Below are 21,158 nucleotides of genomic sequence, written 5' to 3' on the forward strand. Positions count from 1 at the left end.
TAATTAATTAGATTAACATTTTTAATCGCATCCCAGCCCTAAATATTCTATTATAATGTAAATAAAAGTCAAATCAGCAAATAGTGCTCTGCAGAGTGGTGTGCCATGCTCTCCAAGGTGATCCTGTTGCAGGGAATATTTTGACAAAAACATATTTGATGAATACTCTTTTACATGTATTTGAATCTAATTTGACTGGCTAATATACAAATAGTCTGTGTTGCCTTCATCATAAGGTCAAATATGTCTTGCGGCTCCAGACAGTTTTTGTATAAATGTTTTGGTCCAAAATGGCTCTTTTAGTCCAGGCGTTTCGGGCAGTATTTTGGATGTAATCGTGCACTTTATGAAAGAAGCATGACATTTGGCACACAGTTAGAACATGCCATATGAAACATTTTTGGCTATAGGGGCATCGCAGATTTGTCTTGGGAAACTTGTGGGAGCCAATCAAAGTTGGGCTCTCATAGACTTTACTGTAGAGTAAAATAATACCAAAAATACATATGCTTTAAGTAGCATGTATTAAAGTGGTCAAACTAGGTGTTTTGGGGGATTCTGAATCCAATGCAAACATTTGTTTTGCAGGAAAAACATTCCTTGGGCTAAAAACGGACCCCATATAACTATGGTTTAGTGATGAGTCATCACTTTTCAAGGTTTTGTGGCGGCCGTTTCTCGGAAAGGAATGTTTTTCGTGCAAAACAAATGCTTGCGTTGGATTCAGAATCCCGAATAACACCTAGTTTGACCCCTCACATGCTACTTAAAGCATATTTATTTTTTGTATTATTTTACTCTATAGTAAAGTCTATGAGAGCAACTTTGATTGGCTCCCACACGTTTCCCAAGACAAATCTGCGATGCCCCTATAGCCAAACATGTTCCATATGGCATGTTCTAACTGTGTGCCAAATATCATGCTTCTTTCATAAAGTGCACGATGTTTGCCTGAAACGCTCTGACTATTTTGACATGTTGGGTTGCAGACCCCTGCCTAATTGAAAACCTCAAGGGATGCGTCCATGACGTGTGTACCATGCGACCACTTAAACTTAGATTTTCCAATGCTAGCACTTTTGACTCACAGATGAAGTATATTAAAGTATATTGTAGGTTGTGTATCAAGATGACAGATATGACACTTTAAAAAGGCCAAATTAAACTCATGGGACTCTTTGTTAGAACAAAAAAAGAATCGCTATGGCCTCAGTAGTCAACCACTGAAATTATGATATTTCACGATGCCTCTCATTGGGATTGCATTGGCAGCTGCAGTGCACCGTTCTTCCTTACCTGAAGTGGGGCTGCTGTCACAATAGGGAGCGTGAATGTGTATGAATGTGTGAAGTGAGGACGCTGGTATCGACTGTTCACCGCTTCACCTCCCAATGAATGAATGAATGAACGGACCGTTGGAAAGAGCTGGGGACCTGGAAAAGATGATGATGTCATGCAGATTATTAAGAATGATTCTAAATAAAACACACTGACACGGTCTCACCCCAGAGTCCTCATTTCAGAAAGATAACTTACCATAATCCCATTTCTGAAAGAGAGAAAATAGTGGATCTACAAGCTCTCAACGCATCGCCAGGCACAGCGTTGAGGGCTTGTAGATCAAGGTTTTGTCTATTTGTTTGGTGGGCGAAAAGAGAACATGTTTTCCTATAATCACACTCCTAAAACAGGGACGCCAGTGGCTTCTCCACTAGTCCCGTTTTAGTCTAGTTTTTATTTTGTTGACGAAATTGTCAATATATTTAGTCTTAGTTTTAGTCATCACAGCTTAGTTTTTATTTATTTTTCGTTAGTGAAAAAAACGCATTCGACAAACGTTTTTCGTCATAGTTTTAGTCGACGAAATAAACACTGGCCCAAAGCTTATTGATACCTGGTAATCAATAAATGTGTTATGAGGTTATGGAGCAACCCTTGTTCAGGGCTCCTTCTTCTCACGTGGCTCAAGGTCCCCTGAGACGGAGCGCCAACGTCCTGGTCAATAAATAAACGTTAACGTCCTCAACACGGCCTGCTCACTTATTAGAAGGGTAGAACGAGTCACCAGAAAAAATAATGAATGTTCTTTTTATGAATCTATCATGGTTAAAATGAAGTTTGAAGTTACAATGGGTGTGTGTGGGGAGAGGCCCTGAGCCTGGAGGGCCTGGTAACATTTACATCAAATATCTAAATACAGAATGAAGTATACTAGAATGGAAAGTGAAATATCCCTTTAACCCTGTAGCTCCATATCTGAGCTCAAAGATCTGTAAACACCTGACTCAGTCCCATTCAGCGTTGATATCATTGATTGCCAAGTGCTGAATAAATTAATGGTTGCAAGACAAAAATTTTATTTTTATATATTTTTTATCCCACGTTTTTTGCAACCCATTTTTCTCACCCGGTGACTACCTAACCTGTAGTCCTGGTTTCACCCGGTGACTACCTAACCTGTAGTCCTGGTTTCACCCGGTGACTACCTAACCTGTAGTCCTGGTTTCACCCGGTGACTACCTAACCTGTAGTCCTGGTTTCACCCAGTGACTACCTAACCTGTAGTCCTGGTTTCACCCGGTGACTACCTAACCTGTAGTCCTGGTTTCACCCAGTGACTACCTAACCTGTAGTCCTGGTTTCACCCGGTGACTACCTAACCTGTAGTCCTGGTTTCACCCGGTGACTACCTAACCTGTAGTCCTGGTTTCACCCGGTGACTACCTAACCTGTAGTCCTGGTTTCACCCAGTGACTACCTAACCTGTAGTCCTGGTTTCACCCGGTGACTACCTAACCTGTAGTCCTGGTTTCACCCAGTGACTACCTAACCTGTAGTCCTGGTTTCACCCGGTGACTACCTAACCTGTAGTCCTGGTTTCACCCGGTGACTACCTAACCTGTAGTCCTGGTTTCCGCTCTCCCCCTGCCGCGCCAGGGGACATTGGGGAGCACCCGGCTGGCTAGGGGGAGGTAGTATAGAAACCAGGACTACTGCATGTTTTTGTGAGGGCCTACGCCCAAGGAGAGACGGGGAGAACATGCAAACTCACCACAGAGAGGCCCCATCACCAACCCCACCTAGGGTGTGGGTGCTGATGACGCGGGTGGAGGAACACGCCCCCAGCGCCCACAGCTTCCCCCGGTGGGAATCGAACCCAGGACCTTCAATAAAACGCCAGAGGGCTTGCAGTACCCTAACGGCCCACAGCTTGAAGAATGTTCATCCTCACATTTTCAAAAATGTTACATTAGTTTATTTATTTAGATCATCGTCCAGTCATTTCTTTGATGTTTCACTTATTTGTCATAATTTACCTGCCCTGTGCGTGATCACAATTTGCAAATCCTAAAAGGCAAAAAAAAAAAAAAAAAAACGTATTTTTCAACGTTCAATGAAAATAATAATTAAATCATTAATTGCAATTATTTGTAATAGAATGAATGTTGACAGGCCTACATTTACAAGACTTAACAGATCTGATAAATTATTGATCGTGGGGGGTGGGGTTGATTGATTTGATGTGAAGTTATGCAACATTTTCTGGTCCGTTCGTTTTTAAACCAATCAACACGTTTCAAAGAAAACATACAATAAAATAATGGCAATGGTGCACCAGCGCCCCCCAGAGGCAAACAGCGGGTATAAAGAAAAGAGAAAGTTGGTGAGAGAAGACTGCAGGTTACTGTCTGTCTGTCTGTCTGTCTGTCTGTCTGTGTTTACAGTAATTAACTCTCTTTCTGATGGTAAGAGCTAAATGATTTTATATACAGTATATAAACTCAGCACAAAAAGAAAGGAAACTTAATTTTGGTCCATTATATCTCCCCTCTAATAATAATTAAATTATCGTTGATTTGTCACCTTTACAACGAGGTACAGCTTGTACGCATCGGGGCGATCGTGGAATGAGCACCACAACCAAACGTGTGGGTAGTGCCGACCCAACATTTGGCAACATTCGGTCCATTAAATCTCCCCTTTAATTATGCCAAATGGTATTGTGTTTGATATCATTGTTATCGTTGATGTGTCACCTTTACAACGACGTACAGCTTGTAAGGATCTGAATCTGAATTGAATGAGCAACACAGCCAAACGTGTGGGTAGCGCCCCTCCAAAAATGGTCAATATGGCCTGGCAGGCCTGCAATACTGTTGGTGTTCACCTTTGTTGCTTGGAGCATTGAATGACTGCACTCTCCCACAGTAATAAGGAAAAGAAAAAACAACACATATTGACCATTTTTACACTTTGTTAATGTTAGGCTCAGTGTCAGGGAAGCCCAACACGAGAGTAAATGCCAGCAGAACAGTATTGCAAGCCATTTTGGCAAAATTGTGGTCGGCGCTATCCACACGTTTGGCTGTGTAGCTCATGCCTCGAATGCCCGATGCTTACAAGCTGTACCTCCTTGTAAAGGTGACAACTTAACGGGGAAAAAAAAATATATAAAACACAATACAGATTGGTATTCTTAAAGGGGAGATATAATGGACCGAAATCAAGTTTCATTTATTTTTGTGCCGATATATATATATATATATATATAAACATTGTTTTTGAGAAGCAGTGAGATTGAGACCAGGAGCGCTTGTTTTCTAGTGCAGCTCGTCCCGTTGAGCAGAAGCAGTCAACACAACAATAGAAACTTAAACCTTTCCAAATATACAAAAACGGTCAAAAGCAGAGATTTTGGACAGTTCAGTGTGTGTGTGTGTGTGTGTGTGTGTGTGTGTGTGAGATAATCAATAGTTTCATATATTAATATTTGTATATTTTCTGATCATGTTTTTGTATATTTAATAAAGAGTGTTTTTGTATATTTAATAAAGAGTGTTTTTGTATATTCAATAAAGTGTATTTCTGTATATTTAGAAGCAGAATCTGTCGACGCGCGGAGTGGGGGGGCGTGGCTTACAACTGTCACTCACGAGGAGGGGGCGTGGTCTGTCACAGGGGGGTGGGTGTGGCCTCCTCCTGTCGTCCAATAGGAGTCTGTGGTGTGTGGAAGAGGGGAGGGGCTTACGCCTTCCTGCGCCACACTAGTGTTCTCATAGGCCACGCCTCCTGTGGGAGGAGCTAAGGACTCAGAGGAGGATTCTGATAGGCTGTGAGTGGCGATGGGAGGAGCTAAGGACTCAGAGGAGGATTCTGATAGGCTGTGAGTGGTGGTGGGAGGAGCTAAGGACTCAGAGGAGGATGCTGATAGGCTCTGGGTGATGGTGGGAGGAGCTAAGGACTCAGAGGAGGATGCTGATAGGCTGTGGGTGATGGTGGGAGGGGCTAAGGACTGAGAGGAGGATGCTGATAGGCTGACGGTCTGAGCCAACCAGTCCAGCTCAGAACGAACCTCCTCAACTACGCGGCTGGCTCCGCCCCCTGCCCCTCCCCCTTCTGGCGACGGAGACACGCCATTGGCTGACTCTTCTGACGACGGGGGCGCTCCATTGGCCGACTCCTCTGTCGACGGAGACGCTCCATTGGCCGACTCTTCTGGCGACAGAGACACGCCATTGGCCGACTCGGCGGCTGAAGCCTCCGCCCCTTCTGTCGCGTCCGATTGGTCGGCCACTGCGGCATCAGCGCTGGGCGGGGCCTGTTCGCTGGGGGGCGGGGCCTGTTCGCCTGGGGGCGGGACCTCCTGAGGGGGTGTGGCTTCCTGTGGGGGCGGGGCCTCCTGTGGGGGCGTGGTGTTGTTGTTGTTCAGAGTGGGAGGAGCTTGCTGCTGGTGGGTGTGGTTCTGGTTCTGCTGCTGGTTCTGAAGCAGCATCTCCTGAATCCTGATCTGGAGGAGAAGATTAATAATATTACTACTAACAATGGGGTTCCACACTACGCGCGGTCACCGCCTCTTAGCAATTCTTTTTCAATGAGAGGCGGGCGGCTTTTTCAGCCGTGCAGCGAAGTTTTGGGGCGGCGAGGCGAGCGGACGCGGTCCCGTGAAATCCACCACGAGCGTGCTCGTTTGTGCATGCGTACGCACTGAGCGAGTGTGTTTGTGTCTCACCGCGGCGCGGCCACCGCTGATCCTAGCGGCAGCCCCGACGGCGACCGCACCTTACTACTACTATTATTACCAGTAAGACTCCCTAGTCGGGAGATAAGCGACCATCAGGTCGCATGTAACAATCGGCCACATGGTGGCGCTAAAGGGGTCAGATCCATGATGATGATATGAGTGTAGACATGCTGTGTACCGATTTGTGTAATTTTAGGGCAAAATTTGTAGGAGCAGTGTCCAAAAAAGGTGGCGCTAGAAGAGGGCCATGTGAGAATTGAGGGGCAACGGTGGCGGAGATATGAGTAGGGGAAAAGTGTGACGTGACGGACAGAGGGACGGACTGACAGGTGGAGGGGGTGTTACCAGTGTGACGTGACGGACAGAGGGACTGACTGACTGACAGGTGGAGGGGGTGTTACCAGTGTGACGTGACGGACAGAGGGACTGACGGACTGACAGGTGGAGGGGTGTGACGTGACGGACAGAGGGACTGACTGACAGGTGGAGGGGGTGTGACGTGACGGACAGAGGGACTGACTGACAGGTGGAGGGGGTGTGACGTGACGGACAGAGGGACTGACTGACAGGTGGAGGGGGTGTGACGTGACGGACAGAGGGACGGACTGACAGGTGGAGGGGGTGTGACGTGACGGACAGAGGGACAGACTGACAGGTGGAGGGGGTGTGACGTGACGGACAGAGGGACAGACTGACAGGTGGAGGGGGTGTGACGTGACGGACAGAGGGACAGACTGACGGACAGGTGGGGGGGGTGTGACGTGACGGACAGAGGGACGGACTGACAGGTGGAGGGGGTGTTACCAGTGTGACGTGACGGACAGAGGGACGGACTGACAGGTGGAGGGGGTGACGTGACGGACGGAGGGACAGACTGACGGACAGGTGGGGGGGGTGTTACCTGTTGAAGGATGGCTGGCAGCTCATAGTGGTGGAAGAAGTAGATCATAGAATGCTGAAAAATAAAAACAAATATTAGATTAATGTCATGCATATTTTATCCCACAACCTAATCAGAATCGCACCAAAAAATAGTGTGTTTGTCCCTCTGTCTTTCCATCTGTAACTCCACATTCAGCAGTTGTTCAATTGTCTAAAAAACGTAATACAAAAATCAATAACGCATGTACCTTGCCCAACATCAACTTTATCACCTTCAAATGTGTCGCTACTTTTCATAATCCCCAAATGTTTAAAATATTTTCCCAAATTTTGTCCTGTGATGCGATTTACATCACAAATGGGCGTCAACAAGCAGCACACTCCCAGCTTCACACCACGGGGGGAGGGCTAGTTATTATTATTATTATTAGTTCATAGAATGCTGAACTATACTTATTACATACAAGATACTGTACAGTTTATATAAATATACTTATATACAACATAATGTACATTTTAGTGGACTAGATCAACTGTAGATCAATTTGACTAAAGTGCGTGCATGCGTGCGTGCGCGTGTGCGTGTGTGCGCAGTGTGTGTGTGTGTGTGTGTGTGTGTGTGTGTGTGTGTGTGTGTGTGCGCGCGTGCGTGCGTGTGTGTGTACCTGTATAAACAGCCAGGACGTCACCAGAGCCAGACTGCTGTACTGTCCATTGAAGCGGTAATGATAGGCGTAGAAGGCAAAATGATAAAGGTAGAAAAACCTGACAAACAAAAAACAACAACTCATTAATGTTACACTGGGTAAGGATGACATGTTCCATATAGTTTCATTGTTTGACAGCACAATCATCAGTGTATTTTGGATTCATGTCAATGTGTGTTTTCAGATATTTAACCACTTGAACCGTCAATACTTAAAAAACTTGACCTTTCACTCTGTACTTAGTCTGCTCTTTTTCCCCTCGACACCAAACCTCTTTGCCAAAAATAGCAGATCTACAAGCTCACAACGCCTCGCAGCAACGCGAGGCGTTGTGACCGTCAGGTCATAGTGTGATTTTAGAACAAAATATGTAGGAGCAGTGCCCAAAAATGTGTTCGAAAAAATCGTCCTGATGGTGGCGCTAAATGGGACAGATCCATGTTGAAGACATGAGTGTAGAGCAAGTGTGTACCGATTTGTGTGATTTTAGGGCAGAATCTGTAGGATCAGTGTCCATAAATGTGTTTTGTAAGAATCGGCCTCATGGTGGCGCTAGAAGAGGGCCATGTGAGAATTGAGGGGTGGAGGTTGTGGTTTGGCAGGCAAGGAGTGTGTGTGCAAAATTTGGCATGGATCAGGCAACGGTTGCGGAGCTATGAGCAGGGCAAAAGTGTGACGTGTGACATGTGACAGACTGATGGACTGACAAGCCGGTGGAGGTTTTGATAGAATTGGAACCTGGGGGACAGCGCCCTCTAGCCGTCAGACTACAATGGTCTACAATGAATATGCTAATGAGGTCCTCACCTCAGCCAATGGCGTTTGCTGGTGTTGGTGTGGCAGCAGATTGCATCATACTGATCAGCCAACCAGACGATGAGGATGATGTAGAAGGCTGTGGTGGTGTCGTTGAAGAACTCCGACATGATGGCCTCCATGCCTGGTATTAACATATCATTTACATGTCATTAACATATCATTTACATATCATTTACATAATTAATGAGCATCTACTATTACATTTTTCTTAGAGCCGCATCCCACTTCCAAGCCCGTACACGCCCATTTCGCCTCCACTTCAACTCATAGCTAGAGCAGATGTCGGTAGAGTGTAGGGAAACTAGAGCAGATGTCGGTAGAGCGTAGGGAATAAAACCGCCCATAACTCTATCATTGGCCCCCCGTTGCCATGGTGACCGCCGTCCATTGGCTCGTATTCCCAGCTATGGGACCGGCGGATCCAATTTCAACCGAGGGGGGCGTAGCCAGAACACACACACACACACACACACACACACACACACACACAAAAATAGCTAATAGTTAGCTCACAACTTTCCCCTTTTCTCTTTCACCTCAATCGCAGTAACATCCGTATACACCACGTCATCGCATCACCAATACGTTTTATTTATTATTATTTTTTTTTTTTAACTAATTTTTTTTTTGAGAAAACATTTTCTTTTTCTCAATTTTTTTTCTCAATTTTTTTTTTCTCAAAAAACTTTTTTTCTCTAAAATTTTTTTTTCTCAATTTTTTTTTTTCTCACAATTTTTTTTTTTCTCAAAACCTTTTTTTCTCAAATTTTTTTTTTCTCAAAATTTTTTTTTCTCAATTTTTTTTTCTCAAAAAACCTTTTTTCTCTAAAATTTTTTTTTCTCAAAAAATTTTTTTTTCTCACAATTTTTTTTTCTCAAAAAATTTTTTTTTCTCAAATTCTATTTTTCTCAAAAAAAAATTTTTTTCTCAATTTTTTTTTTCTCAAATTTTTTTTTCTCAAAAAACATTTTTTTTCTCAAAAAACATTTTTTTCTCAAAAAAACCATCAGATCGTGGCCACCCTGTACCACAGGGATTTGTTTTCGACGAATATTTACTCCTATAGACGGAACGCGACGACCTAGAGGGGAGGCCGGCGTAGCCGGCCGACCTTCTAGTGATGTAGAACAGGGGTCTTCAAAGTGGGTGACGGGGAACCCTGGGGTGCCGTTAACGGCAGTCCAGGGGTGACGGGGCACCCTGGGGTGCCGTGACGGCAGTCCAGGGGTGCCGCGAGATCATTTGATAATATTTGGAATATATTTGGACACTTTATATCATCTCTCTCTGATATTTAGTATCATTTTAAACTTGAAGTACAAAGTTATTTTCAGTCAGTTCTAACCAAAATGGCTGTTATCTCAACGTTTTCCTCACAACATAATCACTACAAATATCATCACTGTCAGGCAGAAACCTTGTATCTCCAAGTTTCAAATGTGTATGTCTTTTGGTAAAGCAAAGCCCTGCTTCATCATACAATGCGAGGCGTCGTGTGCTTGTAGATCTGCTGTTTTCACTAGTTTAGTACATTTCATAGATGATGAATACAAAATGATTGTGGACATACTGTACAAGGTTTCCACCCGACAACGACCATATGCTATAAATATAAGGTGCTGGGAGTTAAATTATAATAATGTAGGGGTGCCTCGGATTAAAACAAATATGTACGGGTGCCCTGAGACAAAAAGGTGTGGGAACCCCTGATGTAGAAGGCTGTGGTGGTGTGTGTCATTAAAGAACTCTTGATAAGAATTCTTTTTGGGGAAATTAAAAAAAGAATGAAGAATAAATACACAAACAAACAAACAATGAAAAAAGTAATTAAAACAAACACAGCCTTCTCATGCATTAGGAGGGAAGTATGAGTCACCAGAACCAAGAACAGGTGTTTTCAATCAATCTATCAGGGTTAAAATGCATGTTTGAAGTTACAATGGGTTTGTATAGGAAGGGGGCGTGTCTGATAAAATGAATATCAAATATCTTAACCTCGCCTCACCAGGCTTTCTGGGGGAAAGCCTGGTGTTCGTTCACAACAGGCCGTTTGGTTTCCGCCTAAAGCGAGGAAACCACTAGAAGAAGCGGCGTCGCTTTGATTTGGTTCCCCCCGTTTGTTTCCCCAATCCCTATTAAAATGCTCCAGTAGCCTAGTGTAGTCTTGCCAGTCGCTAACAGTTGGACTAAAAGATGCATATACCAAACACATTTTTCAAAAGCAAAACTACTCTGCATCAAGGAGTTTATTAGGTAGGCCCTATAAGCATGTCCTTGAGCGCAGGGGAATTATTTTGGGTTAAAACTGAATCCGGTTTGATCTTTCCGGCAAAATTGTAGTCCTTTGAGGACTACAACATGACGTGTTGTGGTTTCTGCCCCAGACCGGTTACAAGCTCAAAAAGTGAAGTGATCGCAGACTACAAATATCTAAATACTGATTTGAGCAACTTATAAAAAAAAGAAAGAAAAAAGTCCGGGGAGTTCACAAAAGCCTTAGTAGATGATAAAATGATAAAATGATCAAATGATAAAATGTTTGAAGTAACTTTTTGTCCTCTAGTTGTGGGCTCACTGAAAGGCCAGCCTTCATTGGTCAAGTTTATTCTCCTAAAAAGAATGACAGGGCCTTTAGCCAATGAGGAGCAGCGTTCTAGGTGACATCACCACCAAGTGTAACCTGGTATAAATAACAACACCACCCACATGACATCTGTTGTAGTTTGTTGCCCGAAAAGTAAATTATTATATGTCCATTATGAGATGACAGGTAGGATTTAAAGTAAAGTAAATGGTCCATTATGAGATGACAGGTAGGATTTAAAGTAAATGGTCCATTATGAGATGACAGGTAGGATTTTAATTAACAGTAAATGTAATTAAAGAAAAGAAGAAAAAATAAGGATTTAAAGAAATGTATTTCTTTACTTTCTGGATCTGTGCCATAAAATGTCATACCTCAATACCTCCAAATCCAAATACCAAAGAACTACATAGCTATGATTGAATATGTCCATGGTTTCACACTTATTTGTGGTTGTTATTTTATATTTTTAAGTGTAGCAACAGTAAAATCAGCACATTATAGGTAAACAGCGCGCGCTGACCACGTTCAGGTGTTTAGACAGATATCTGGTGTTGTGTTTATAGACGGTTGCGTTCCCTCTCAAATGAGCACTTGCCCGGTCGGGAAACCTGAAAGCCAACTTCACCTGCCCTGACGTTTTATTTACCTGCCGGGGGCAGGTGGGCAAGCCTTGGTGTCAATGCCTGGTTAGGTTTAGGTTTAGGTTAGGGTTAAGGTTAGGTCTAGGTGACACCTCTATTTAGAATAATGGAAGTCAGTCTTCTGAATAGCAATGTTTAGGTGTGTAACCGAGAGAATGTTATGCTTCACATTATTGTGAAAAGAAATCCCCCCAAAAAACATTTTTTTTTCTTCTCTTTTCCCCCATGTCTTTGATTCGCGCTACATTGTGAAGTTTTGGCGGGACAGGCGGTCCGATTTCGGGACCGCGAGAAACATCAAATTAATAAAGAGTGTGTGTGTGTGTGTGTGTGTGTGTGTGTGTGTGTGTGTGTGTGTGTGCGTGCACATCGTACCAACGAGGGCGAGGATGACGGTCAGAAGAGGAGCAGCAGGGAAGGCGATGGTCATGTTCATCTCTAACATCTGGAGCAGGTCAACTGAAAGGTCAAAGGTTAAAGTTCATCTCTAGCATCTGCAGGAGGTCAACTAGACAGAAGTCAGGGGTAGAAAAACTGTTATTAGAGCATGAAGGGTTCCCAGTTCGAATCCGGGCTCCCCTGAGTTAATGTCGAAGGGTCCTTGGGCAAGACTCTGAACCCCTAGTTGCTCCCGGTGAGCAGGTTGGTGCCTTGCATGGTTTCCTCCACCACCGGTGTATGAATGTGTGTGTGAATGGGTGAATGTAATGCACAATCTCTGTAAAGCGCTTTGGATAAAAGCGCTATATAAATGCACCATTTACCATTTAGGTCAAAGGCATAGCCTGTAAAAAAACATGGACAAAGCGAAGCCATTGGTTTCTATGCTGCGAAAATTAGTTTTTTTTGTCCCTTGTATGGGTGTCGCCATCATTGTTTGAATGGTACCCCAGGAATCATAAGGAATGCTATTGGCTGCCAACGGTCACGTGGAACCGCAGGGATACATGGGAGAATGTGGTCGGAGCCTCCCGAAATACAGCACACGAAGAAGAACACAGCCGGCTGCTATCACTTTAGTTGGTCACGCCCCCCCCGCAACTTTATCATCAATTTTAACATAAATGGGACCATATTTTTCACAAAACGCATATCATGGTGATTGAAAGGTAGTTTTTCACTAGCGACAGGAACCATAAAGTATTTATGACGATGTTTATTAAGGTTAGAAAATCAAAGGGGGAAATAACTGGGGTCCAATGGAGAAATACTCTTTTTGGTACCTCGTGGGGGGAAAACAGCGCAACTAGTGGCCAGTCATGGGATCTTTCTGTTCCGGGAAAGATTCATGAATAATCCAGACAACACCCCAGGTCAAAGGTTAAAGTTCATAGACAGGTCTTACCCCAGGTCAAAGGTTAAAGTTCATAGACAGGTCAAAGGTTAAAGTTCACAGACAGGTCTTACCAACAACACCCCAGGTCAAAGGTTAAAGTTCATAGACAGGTCTTACCTATGAAGACAAAGATCTGGTGGTGAGAGTATCTCAACAGCATGGACACTGACAGGGTCTGCAAGGTCAAGGTCATCATGTCAACACACACTGACCATATATGGGCATATCATCACATCATGTCTACACACACTGACCATATATGGGCATATCATCACATCATGTCAACACACACTGACCATATATGGGCATATCATCACATCATGTCTACACACACTGACCATATATGGGCATATCATCACATCATGACTACACACACTGACCATATATGGGCATATCATCACATCATGACTACACACACTGACCATATATGGGCATATCATCACATCATGTCTACACACACTGACCATATATGGGCATATCATCACATCATGACTACACACACTGACCATATATGGGCATATCATCACATCATGACTACACACACTGACCATATATGGGCATATCATCACATCATGACCAGACCCCTAGAGAGAGAGAGTTACGTCACTTACGTCGACTCCCATAGTAAGCGTGGAAAGCCTATTTACTCTATGGTGGGAAGCTAACTTAGCCTAGCTTACTGGAGCCTGTTCTCATTCCTAGCGAGCCTCTGCCCCGTCCGCCCCCATTCATTTTGTCACTCGCTGGTAAGTAGACTAAATTACGTCTTTTTCACTCTTTTAATAATGTTTTCTACCTTAGCGAGGCCCGTGAATGCGTTACAATGGTGAAAAGGACGTGATTTGGTCTACTTCCAGCGATTTTAAATGCCTCGGCTAGAATGGGGCGGACGGGGCAGAGGCTCGCTAGGAATGAGAACGGCTCCATGCGAAGCCACTTCCGGTCTGCGGCGAGTTCAAAGCGTGACGCCACTCTCCTTAGATCGCTCTGATCATGACTACACACACTGACCATATATGGGCATATCATCACATCATGACTACACACACTGACCATATATGGGCATATCATCACATCATGACTACACACACTGACCATATATGGGCATATCATCACATCATGTCTACACACACTGACCATATATGGGCATATCATCACATCATGTCTACACACACTGACCATATATGGGCATATCATCACATCATGACTACACACACTGACCATATATGGGCATATCATCACATCATGCAGGATGTAGAAGATCTCATTAAAATGTCTCCATAATCCATAATTCATAATGTTTATGAATACCATGTGACAGATCACCAGCCAATCAGAGGATACCATTTGAAACACATGTGACAGATCACCAGCCAATCAAAGCATACTATTTGAAACACATGTGAAGAATCATTTCCAATGAGTTACAGTGAAGGATGGGACGATGAGCAATATTACCGTTTATCGTGATAAAAAAACAATAACATAATCGTATTATGGAGATTTATTTTATGGTGATATCGTCCTCCATCATGCACTGGGATCAATTCACCTTTTATTTGCAGAGCTGCATAACTGGTACCATTAAACCCTCTATTGCAGGGGTCTTCAACAGGGGGTTCTCAGAGTTACTACAGGGGGTCCTCCAAATCATTATGTGATAGAACCTTTTTTTCCCCCCCATATTCTGAGAACTTTAAATGGGCAATAGGGACATGTGGGCACCTAGACGAGTGGGCACTTAGGGGTGGAGACATCTGGGCACCTAAATTAGCATTGCCCACATGTTCTTAGTGCCCAGATGTCCCACCATTTCCTGCATTTGAGTTGGGAACATATACCTTTTTCTTTCTTTTTGGTTGGGAACATGCAGTAGATCCTTTTTTTGGTTGAGTGGGGAACATAGAACCTTTTAGTGGGGAGGGTGGGTGGAGAACATAGAAGTTCTAGGTTATAGTTGTAGATGGACTTACGAAGATGACCATGATGACGAAGGCTGCCAGGTAGGAGGTCCTGGATGTTACCATGTACAGAATGTGGTGTAGGAGGTAGGGTAGGGTGTAGGTAGGGTAGGAGTTAGGGTAGGGTAGGGTAGGGTAGGGTGTAGGACTTACGAAGATGACCATGATGACGAAGGCTGCCAGGTAGGAGGTCCTGGCCATCCACATGCTGACGAACCTGTAGTGTTCTCCTGATACCACGTTCCTTAAGAACCCTGCACACACACACACACACACACACACACACACACACACACACAGTCACACGCACACACGCACGCACGCACGCACACAGTCATACACACGCACACGCACACACACACAGTCACACGCACGCACACAGTCATACACACGCACACGCACACACACACACACACACACACACACACACACACACACACACACAGTCACACGCACGCACACAGTCATACACACGCACACGCACACACGCACGTAAGAAACTGACATAACATATTGTTGCGTAAATGAAAGTGAATCACGTTCCACACACACACTAATGTTATGCTGTATACTGCACACACACACACTCTCCCCTACCTTTATTCTCTTCGTTCTCGGCCAGAGCTTTGACGCTGGACATCAGAATATCATCGTATCCTAGAAACTCATCCAACAGGAAGCGACTGAAACCGTCTCCAAAGCACTGGTCCTTCACTGGGTCTGGAATACAGACAATTAACTCATTAAGTAATTCAGTGGTAATTCAGGCCACAACCCCCAAATAATCATATTTTTACTGGGGAACGTGTTGTGAGCTTGTAGATCTACTATTTTCACAATTCCTGCCTCTAATATTTGACAATTTGGCCAATGTTTAATTTGTCATTTCAGAGGTATTATAATAACAATATACATGTTATACATGACAGTACATGGTCCAATACACTTATTATATTATACACACATTCATGATGCCATGGTCTCCATAGACTTCCATGTAATTTATAGCGCACAGATCGTGCACGCCCATGCCTAATCATGCACCACGTGTGTGCACACTGTTCACAGCTTTCAAACAAAAAAATCTGCTTGGAAATCCGTTCAGGCATTCATGATTTATCAGCCATTATGTTTTCTTCAGATGTAAACAAACATGGCTGCCATGTTTGAAGGAATGGGTTGGTATGGGGGTTAAACATGCAATTTCGCGATCGCGATCATGCCTAATACATTTCTGGAGGTTATGGAGTTACAATGTGTATAATAATATGTGTGTGTGTGTGTGTGAGTGTGTGTGTGTGTGTGTGTGTGTGTGTGTGTGTGTGTGTGTGTGTGTGCGTCCTACCCAGTGTAACCACCATCACAGGGATGTGTGTGTGTGTGTGTGTGTGTGTGTGTGTGTGTGTGTGTGTGTGCGTCCTACCAGTGTAACCACCATCACAGGGATGTGTGTGTGTGTGTGTGTGTGTGTGTGTGTGTGTGTGTGTGTGTGTGTGCGTCCTACCCAGTGTAACCACCATCACAGGGATGTGTGTGTGTGTGTGTGTGTGTGTGTGTGTGTGTGTGTGTGTGTGTGTGTGTGTGTGTGTGTGTGTGTGTGTGTGTGCGTCCTACCCAGTGTAACCACCATCACAGGGATGTTGAGTCGTTGTCTGGTGTTCTGAGAAAGACGCAGGAATCCATACTCCAGAGAATACTCTACAATGTACTCCTCCTGAGGCCATACTGTAATAGATTACATATTATTATTATTACTATTAATACCAGTAAGACTCCTTAATCTGGAGAAAAGCGCGCTTATCTTCACAAATAGGCCAAAAGTTTGTATTACCAAAATCGTCCTGATGGTGGCGCTAGATGGGACAGATGCGTTTTGATTACATGACTGTAGAGATACTGTGCGATTTGTGTGATTTTAGGGCAAAATCTGTAGGAGCAGTGTCCAAAAATGTGTTTAAAAAAATCGGCCTGATGGTGGCGCTATATGGGACATAACATAAGGTAGTTTTTACCTTTACTGGGAGGTTAATAACATTAATAACATAAGGTAGTTTTTACCTTTACTGGGAGGCTAATAACATTAATAACATAAGGTAGTTTTTACCTTTACTGGGAGGTTAATAACATTAATAACATAAGGTAGTTTTTACCTTTACTAGGAGGTTTATAACATTAATAACATAAGGTAGTTTTTACCTTTACTGGGAGGTATATAACATTAATAACATAAGGTAGTTTTTACCTTTACTGGGAGGCTAATAACATTAATAACATAAGGTAGTTTTTACCTTTACTGGGAGGCTAATAACATTAATAACATAAGGTAGTTTTTACCTTTACTGGGAGGCTAATAACATTAATAACATAAGGTAGTTTTTACCTTTACTGGGAGGCTAATAACATTAATTGCGACCGTAGGTCGCACTTACTATCAAAACCTGCACAAACTGTGAGTCAGTCCGTCAGTCCGTCTGTCTGTCACACCTCACACGTCACACTATTGCCCTGCTCATATCTCCGCAACCGTTGCCCCGATCCATGCCAAATTTTGCACACACGCTCTTTGGCTGCCAAACTACAACCTCCAAGGACCCCCGGAGCTCCAGGGACCCCCAGGTCCCTGGGGGACCCCCAGATGTAAAAAAAGACCAAATGTGCAAAAATGACCAAATGACCACTCCAACATGGGTGCTCACGGGGAATTCCCGGGGACCACCGACTCCTGGTGCTCCAGAACGGATGCCAAAGTGGTGGCGCCCCCAGTGGAGGACCCCCTCCACTGCAGCTCACATAAAATGCCGTAACTCGGGCTAGGAGCGTCCGGGAGAGCCGGGGCCGGTACCTATTCGTCCGCCAAGGCAACGCGGAGACCCCACCCCTCATTTCTCACATGGCCCTCTTCTAGCGCCACCATGTGGCCGATTCTTGCAAAACACATTTTTGGACACTGCTCCTACAGATTTTGCCCTAAAATCACGCACATCGGTACACAGTATGTCTACACATTGCCCACACAACTAGGAACCAATGGCAGTTACAGCCCTCTTTGTGTGTACATGTGACCTACGGTCGCTTATCTCCCGATTAGGGAGTCTTACTGGTAACATAAGGTAGTTTTTACCTTTACTGGGAGGTTAATAACATTAATAACATAAGGTAGTTTTTACCTTTACTGGGAGGTTAATAACATTAATAACATAAGGTAGTTTTTACCTTTACTGGGAGGCTAATAACATTAATAACATAAGGTAGTTTTTACCTTTACTGGGAGGCTAATAACATTAATAACATAAGGTAGTTTTTACCTTTACTGGGAGGCTAATAACATTAATAACATAAGGTAGTTTTTACCTTTACTGGGAGGCTAATAACATTAATTGCGACCGTAGGTCGCATTTACTATCAAACCCTGCACAAAGTGTAAGTCCGTCAGTCAGTCAGTCAGTCAGTCAGTCAGTCTGTCTGTCACACCTCACACGTCACACTCTTGCCCTGCTCATATCTCCGCAACCGTTGCCCCGATCCATGCCAAATTTTGCACACACACTCCTTACCTGCCAAACTACAACCTCCAAGGACCCCCGGAGCTCCACCCCCAGATGTAAAAAATGACCAAATGTGCTAAACTGACCAAATGACCACCCCAACGGGGCTGCTCACGGGGAATTCCCGGGGACCACCGACTCCTGGTGCTCCAGAACGGATGCAAAAGTGGTGGCGCCCCCAGTGGAGGACCCCCTACACTGCAGCTCACATAAAATGCCGTAACTCCGGCTAGGAGCGACCGGGACAGCCGGGGCCGGTACCTATTCGTCCGCCTTGCCGGCGCGGAGACCCCACCCCTCATTTCTCACATGGCCCTCTTCTAGCGCCACCATGAGGCCGATTCTTGCAAAACACATTTTTGGACACTGCTCCTAAAATTTTTGCCCTAAAATCACGCAAATCGGTACACAGTATGTCTACACTCATCCCATCAACATGAATCTCTCCCATATAGCGCCACCTCCAGGCCGATTTTTAAAAACACATTTTTGGACACTGCTCCTACAGATTTTGCCCTAAAATCACGAAAATCACTACACAGTATGTCTACACTCATGTCATCAACATGGATCAGGAAGATTTTAGCAAAACACATTTTTGCCCTATTTGTGGAGATAAGTGACCTACGGTCGCTTATCTCCCGATTAGGGAGTCTTACTGGTAACATAAGGTAGTTTTTACCTTTACTGGGAGGCTGGCTGAAGCTCAGGTCTTGACTCTCGTTGACACCGACTGATCCTGATCTGACAGAAGGCTTTAACCTGGGCTCCATGTCCAGCTCAAACTGGTAGAGAGACATAGACACACAGAGAGAGAGAGAGATGTCCAACTCAAACTGGTAGAGAGACATAGACAGAGAGAGAGAGAGAGAGAGAGAGAGAGAGAGAGAGAGAGAGAGAGAGAGAGAATGACTGAAGGCTTTAATCCTGGGCATAGCTCAGGGGTAGAGAAACCGTTATTAGAACACAAAGGGTTCCCGGTTCGATCCCGGGCTCCCCCAGAGTTAGTGTTGAAGAGTCCTTGAGCAAGACTCTGAACCCCTAACTGCTCCTGATGAGCAGGTTGGTGTTAATTATCAAGACTCTGAACCCCTAACTGCTCCTGATGAGCAGGTTGGTGTTAATTATCAAGACTCTGAACCCCTAACTGCTCCTGATGAGCAGGTTGGTGTTAATTATCAAGACTCTGAACCCCTAACTGCTCCTGATGAGCAGGTTGGTGTTAATTATCAAGACTCTGAACCCCTAACTGCTCCTGATGAGCAGGTTGGTGTTAATTATCAAGACTCTGAACCCCTAACTGCTCCTGATGAGCAGGTTGGTGTTAATTATCAAGACTCTGAACCCCTAACTGCTCCTGATGAGCAGGTTGGTGTTAATTATCAAGACTCTGAACTCCTAACTGCTCCTGATGAGCAGGTTGGTGTTAATTATCAAGACTCTGAACCCCTTACTGCTCCTGATGAGCAGGTTGGTGTTAATTATCAAGACCTCTGAACCCCTAACTGCTCCTGATGAGCAGGTTGGTGTTAATTATCAAGACTCTGAACCCCTAACTGCTCCTGATGAGCAGGTTGGTGTTAATTATCAAGACTCTGAACCCCTAACTGCTCCTGATGAGCAGGTTGGTGTTAATTATCAAGACTCTGAACCCCTAACTGCTCCTGATGAGCAGGTTGGTGTTAATTATCAAGACTCTGAACCCCTAACTGCTCCTGATGAGCAGGTTGGTGTTAATTATCAAGACTCTGAACCCCTAACTGCTCCTGATGAGCAGGTTGGTGTTAATTATCAAGACTCTGAACCCCTAACTGCTCCTGATGAGCAGGTTGGTGTTAATTATCAAGACTCTGAACCCCTAACTGCTCCTGATGAGCAGGTTGGTGTTAATTATCAAGACTCTGAACCCTAACTGCTCCTGATGAGCAGGTTGGTGTTAATTATCAAGACTCTGAACACCTAACTGCTCCTGATGAGCAGGTTGGTGTTAATTATCAAGACTCTGAACCCCTAACTGCTCCTGATGAGCAGGTTGGTGTTAATTATCAAGACTCTGAACCCCTAACTGCTCCTGATGAGCAGGTTGGTGTTAATTATCAAGACTCTGAACCCCTAACTGCTCCTGATGAGCAGCTTGGTGTTAATTATCAAGACTCTGAACCCCTAACTGCTCCTGATGAGCAGCTTGGTGTTAATTATCAAGACTCTGAACCCCTAACTGCTCCTGATGAGCAGGTTGGTGCCAAGCATGGTTTCCTCTGACATCGCTGTATGAATGTGTGTGTGAATGGGTGAATGTAATGCACAATCTATGTAAAGCGCCTTGGATAAAAGCGCTATATAATTGCACTATTTATTCTTTTTGCAACCCATTTTCACCCAGTGCCAATTGCCTATGTAATCCTGGGCTCTGCTCTCCCTCTGCCGCGCCTGGGGAGACAACGGACTGACCTCATGCTTCCTTCAATACATGAGGAGTCCAAGTTGTTTCTTTTCACCTGACAGGAGGGGATTCCCTGGTTTGGACGTAGCGCGTGGAAGGAACACGTTATTCCAACCAGTTCCTTTCCCCTCCATCAAGCGCCCCGGCTGGCCAGGGGGAGGCAGTATAGAGACCAGGATTACTGCATGTTTTTGTGAAGGTATCAACCCTAGGA

At 44.4% G+C, this 21,158-nt stretch overlaps 1 protein-coding gene across 6 annotated transcripts in view; it reads right to left on the bottom strand.

The window, feature by feature from the left end:
* The window catches only part of tmem259 (transmembrane protein 259), a 354,282-nt gene that overhangs the window by 319,044 nt on the left and 14,080 nt on the right, over positions 1-21,158 (bottom strand). For 5 of the 6 annotated variants that reach the window (XM_080733066.1, XM_080733067.1, XM_080733068.1 and 2 more), the window contains 10 exons: positions 19,184-19,286; positions 16,571-16,681; positions 15,554-15,676; positions 15,110-15,210; positions 13,113-13,170; positions 12,035-12,118; positions 8,419-8,551; positions 7,570-7,669; positions 6,924-6,977; positions 3,323-5,788 (listed from right to left, as the gene is read on the bottom strand). In XM_080733066.1, coding sequence (XP_080589192.1) covers positions 4,931-5,788; positions 6,924-6,977; positions 7,570-7,669; positions 8,419-8,551; positions 12,035-12,118; positions 13,113-13,170; positions 15,110-15,210; positions 15,554-15,676; positions 16,571-16,681; positions 19,184-19,286 — 1,725 coding nt within the window. In that variant the 3' untranslated portion in view covers positions 3,323-4,930. Of the gene's footprint in view, positions 1-3,322; positions 5,789-6,923; positions 6,978-7,569; positions 7,670-8,418; positions 8,552-12,034; positions 12,119-13,112; positions 13,171-15,109; positions 15,211-15,553; positions 15,677-16,570; positions 16,682-19,183; positions 19,287-21,158 lie in introns of those variants that run through there. The other variant, XR_013962312.1, reaches the window with a different exon arrangement.

Source organism: Nannobrachium achirus (assembly GCF_963921795.1).
Source record: "Nannobrachium achirus genome assembly, chromosome: 1".
Lineage (NCBI taxonomy): Eukaryota > Metazoa > Chordata > Actinopteri > Myctophiformes > Myctophidae > Nannobrachium > Nannobrachium achirus.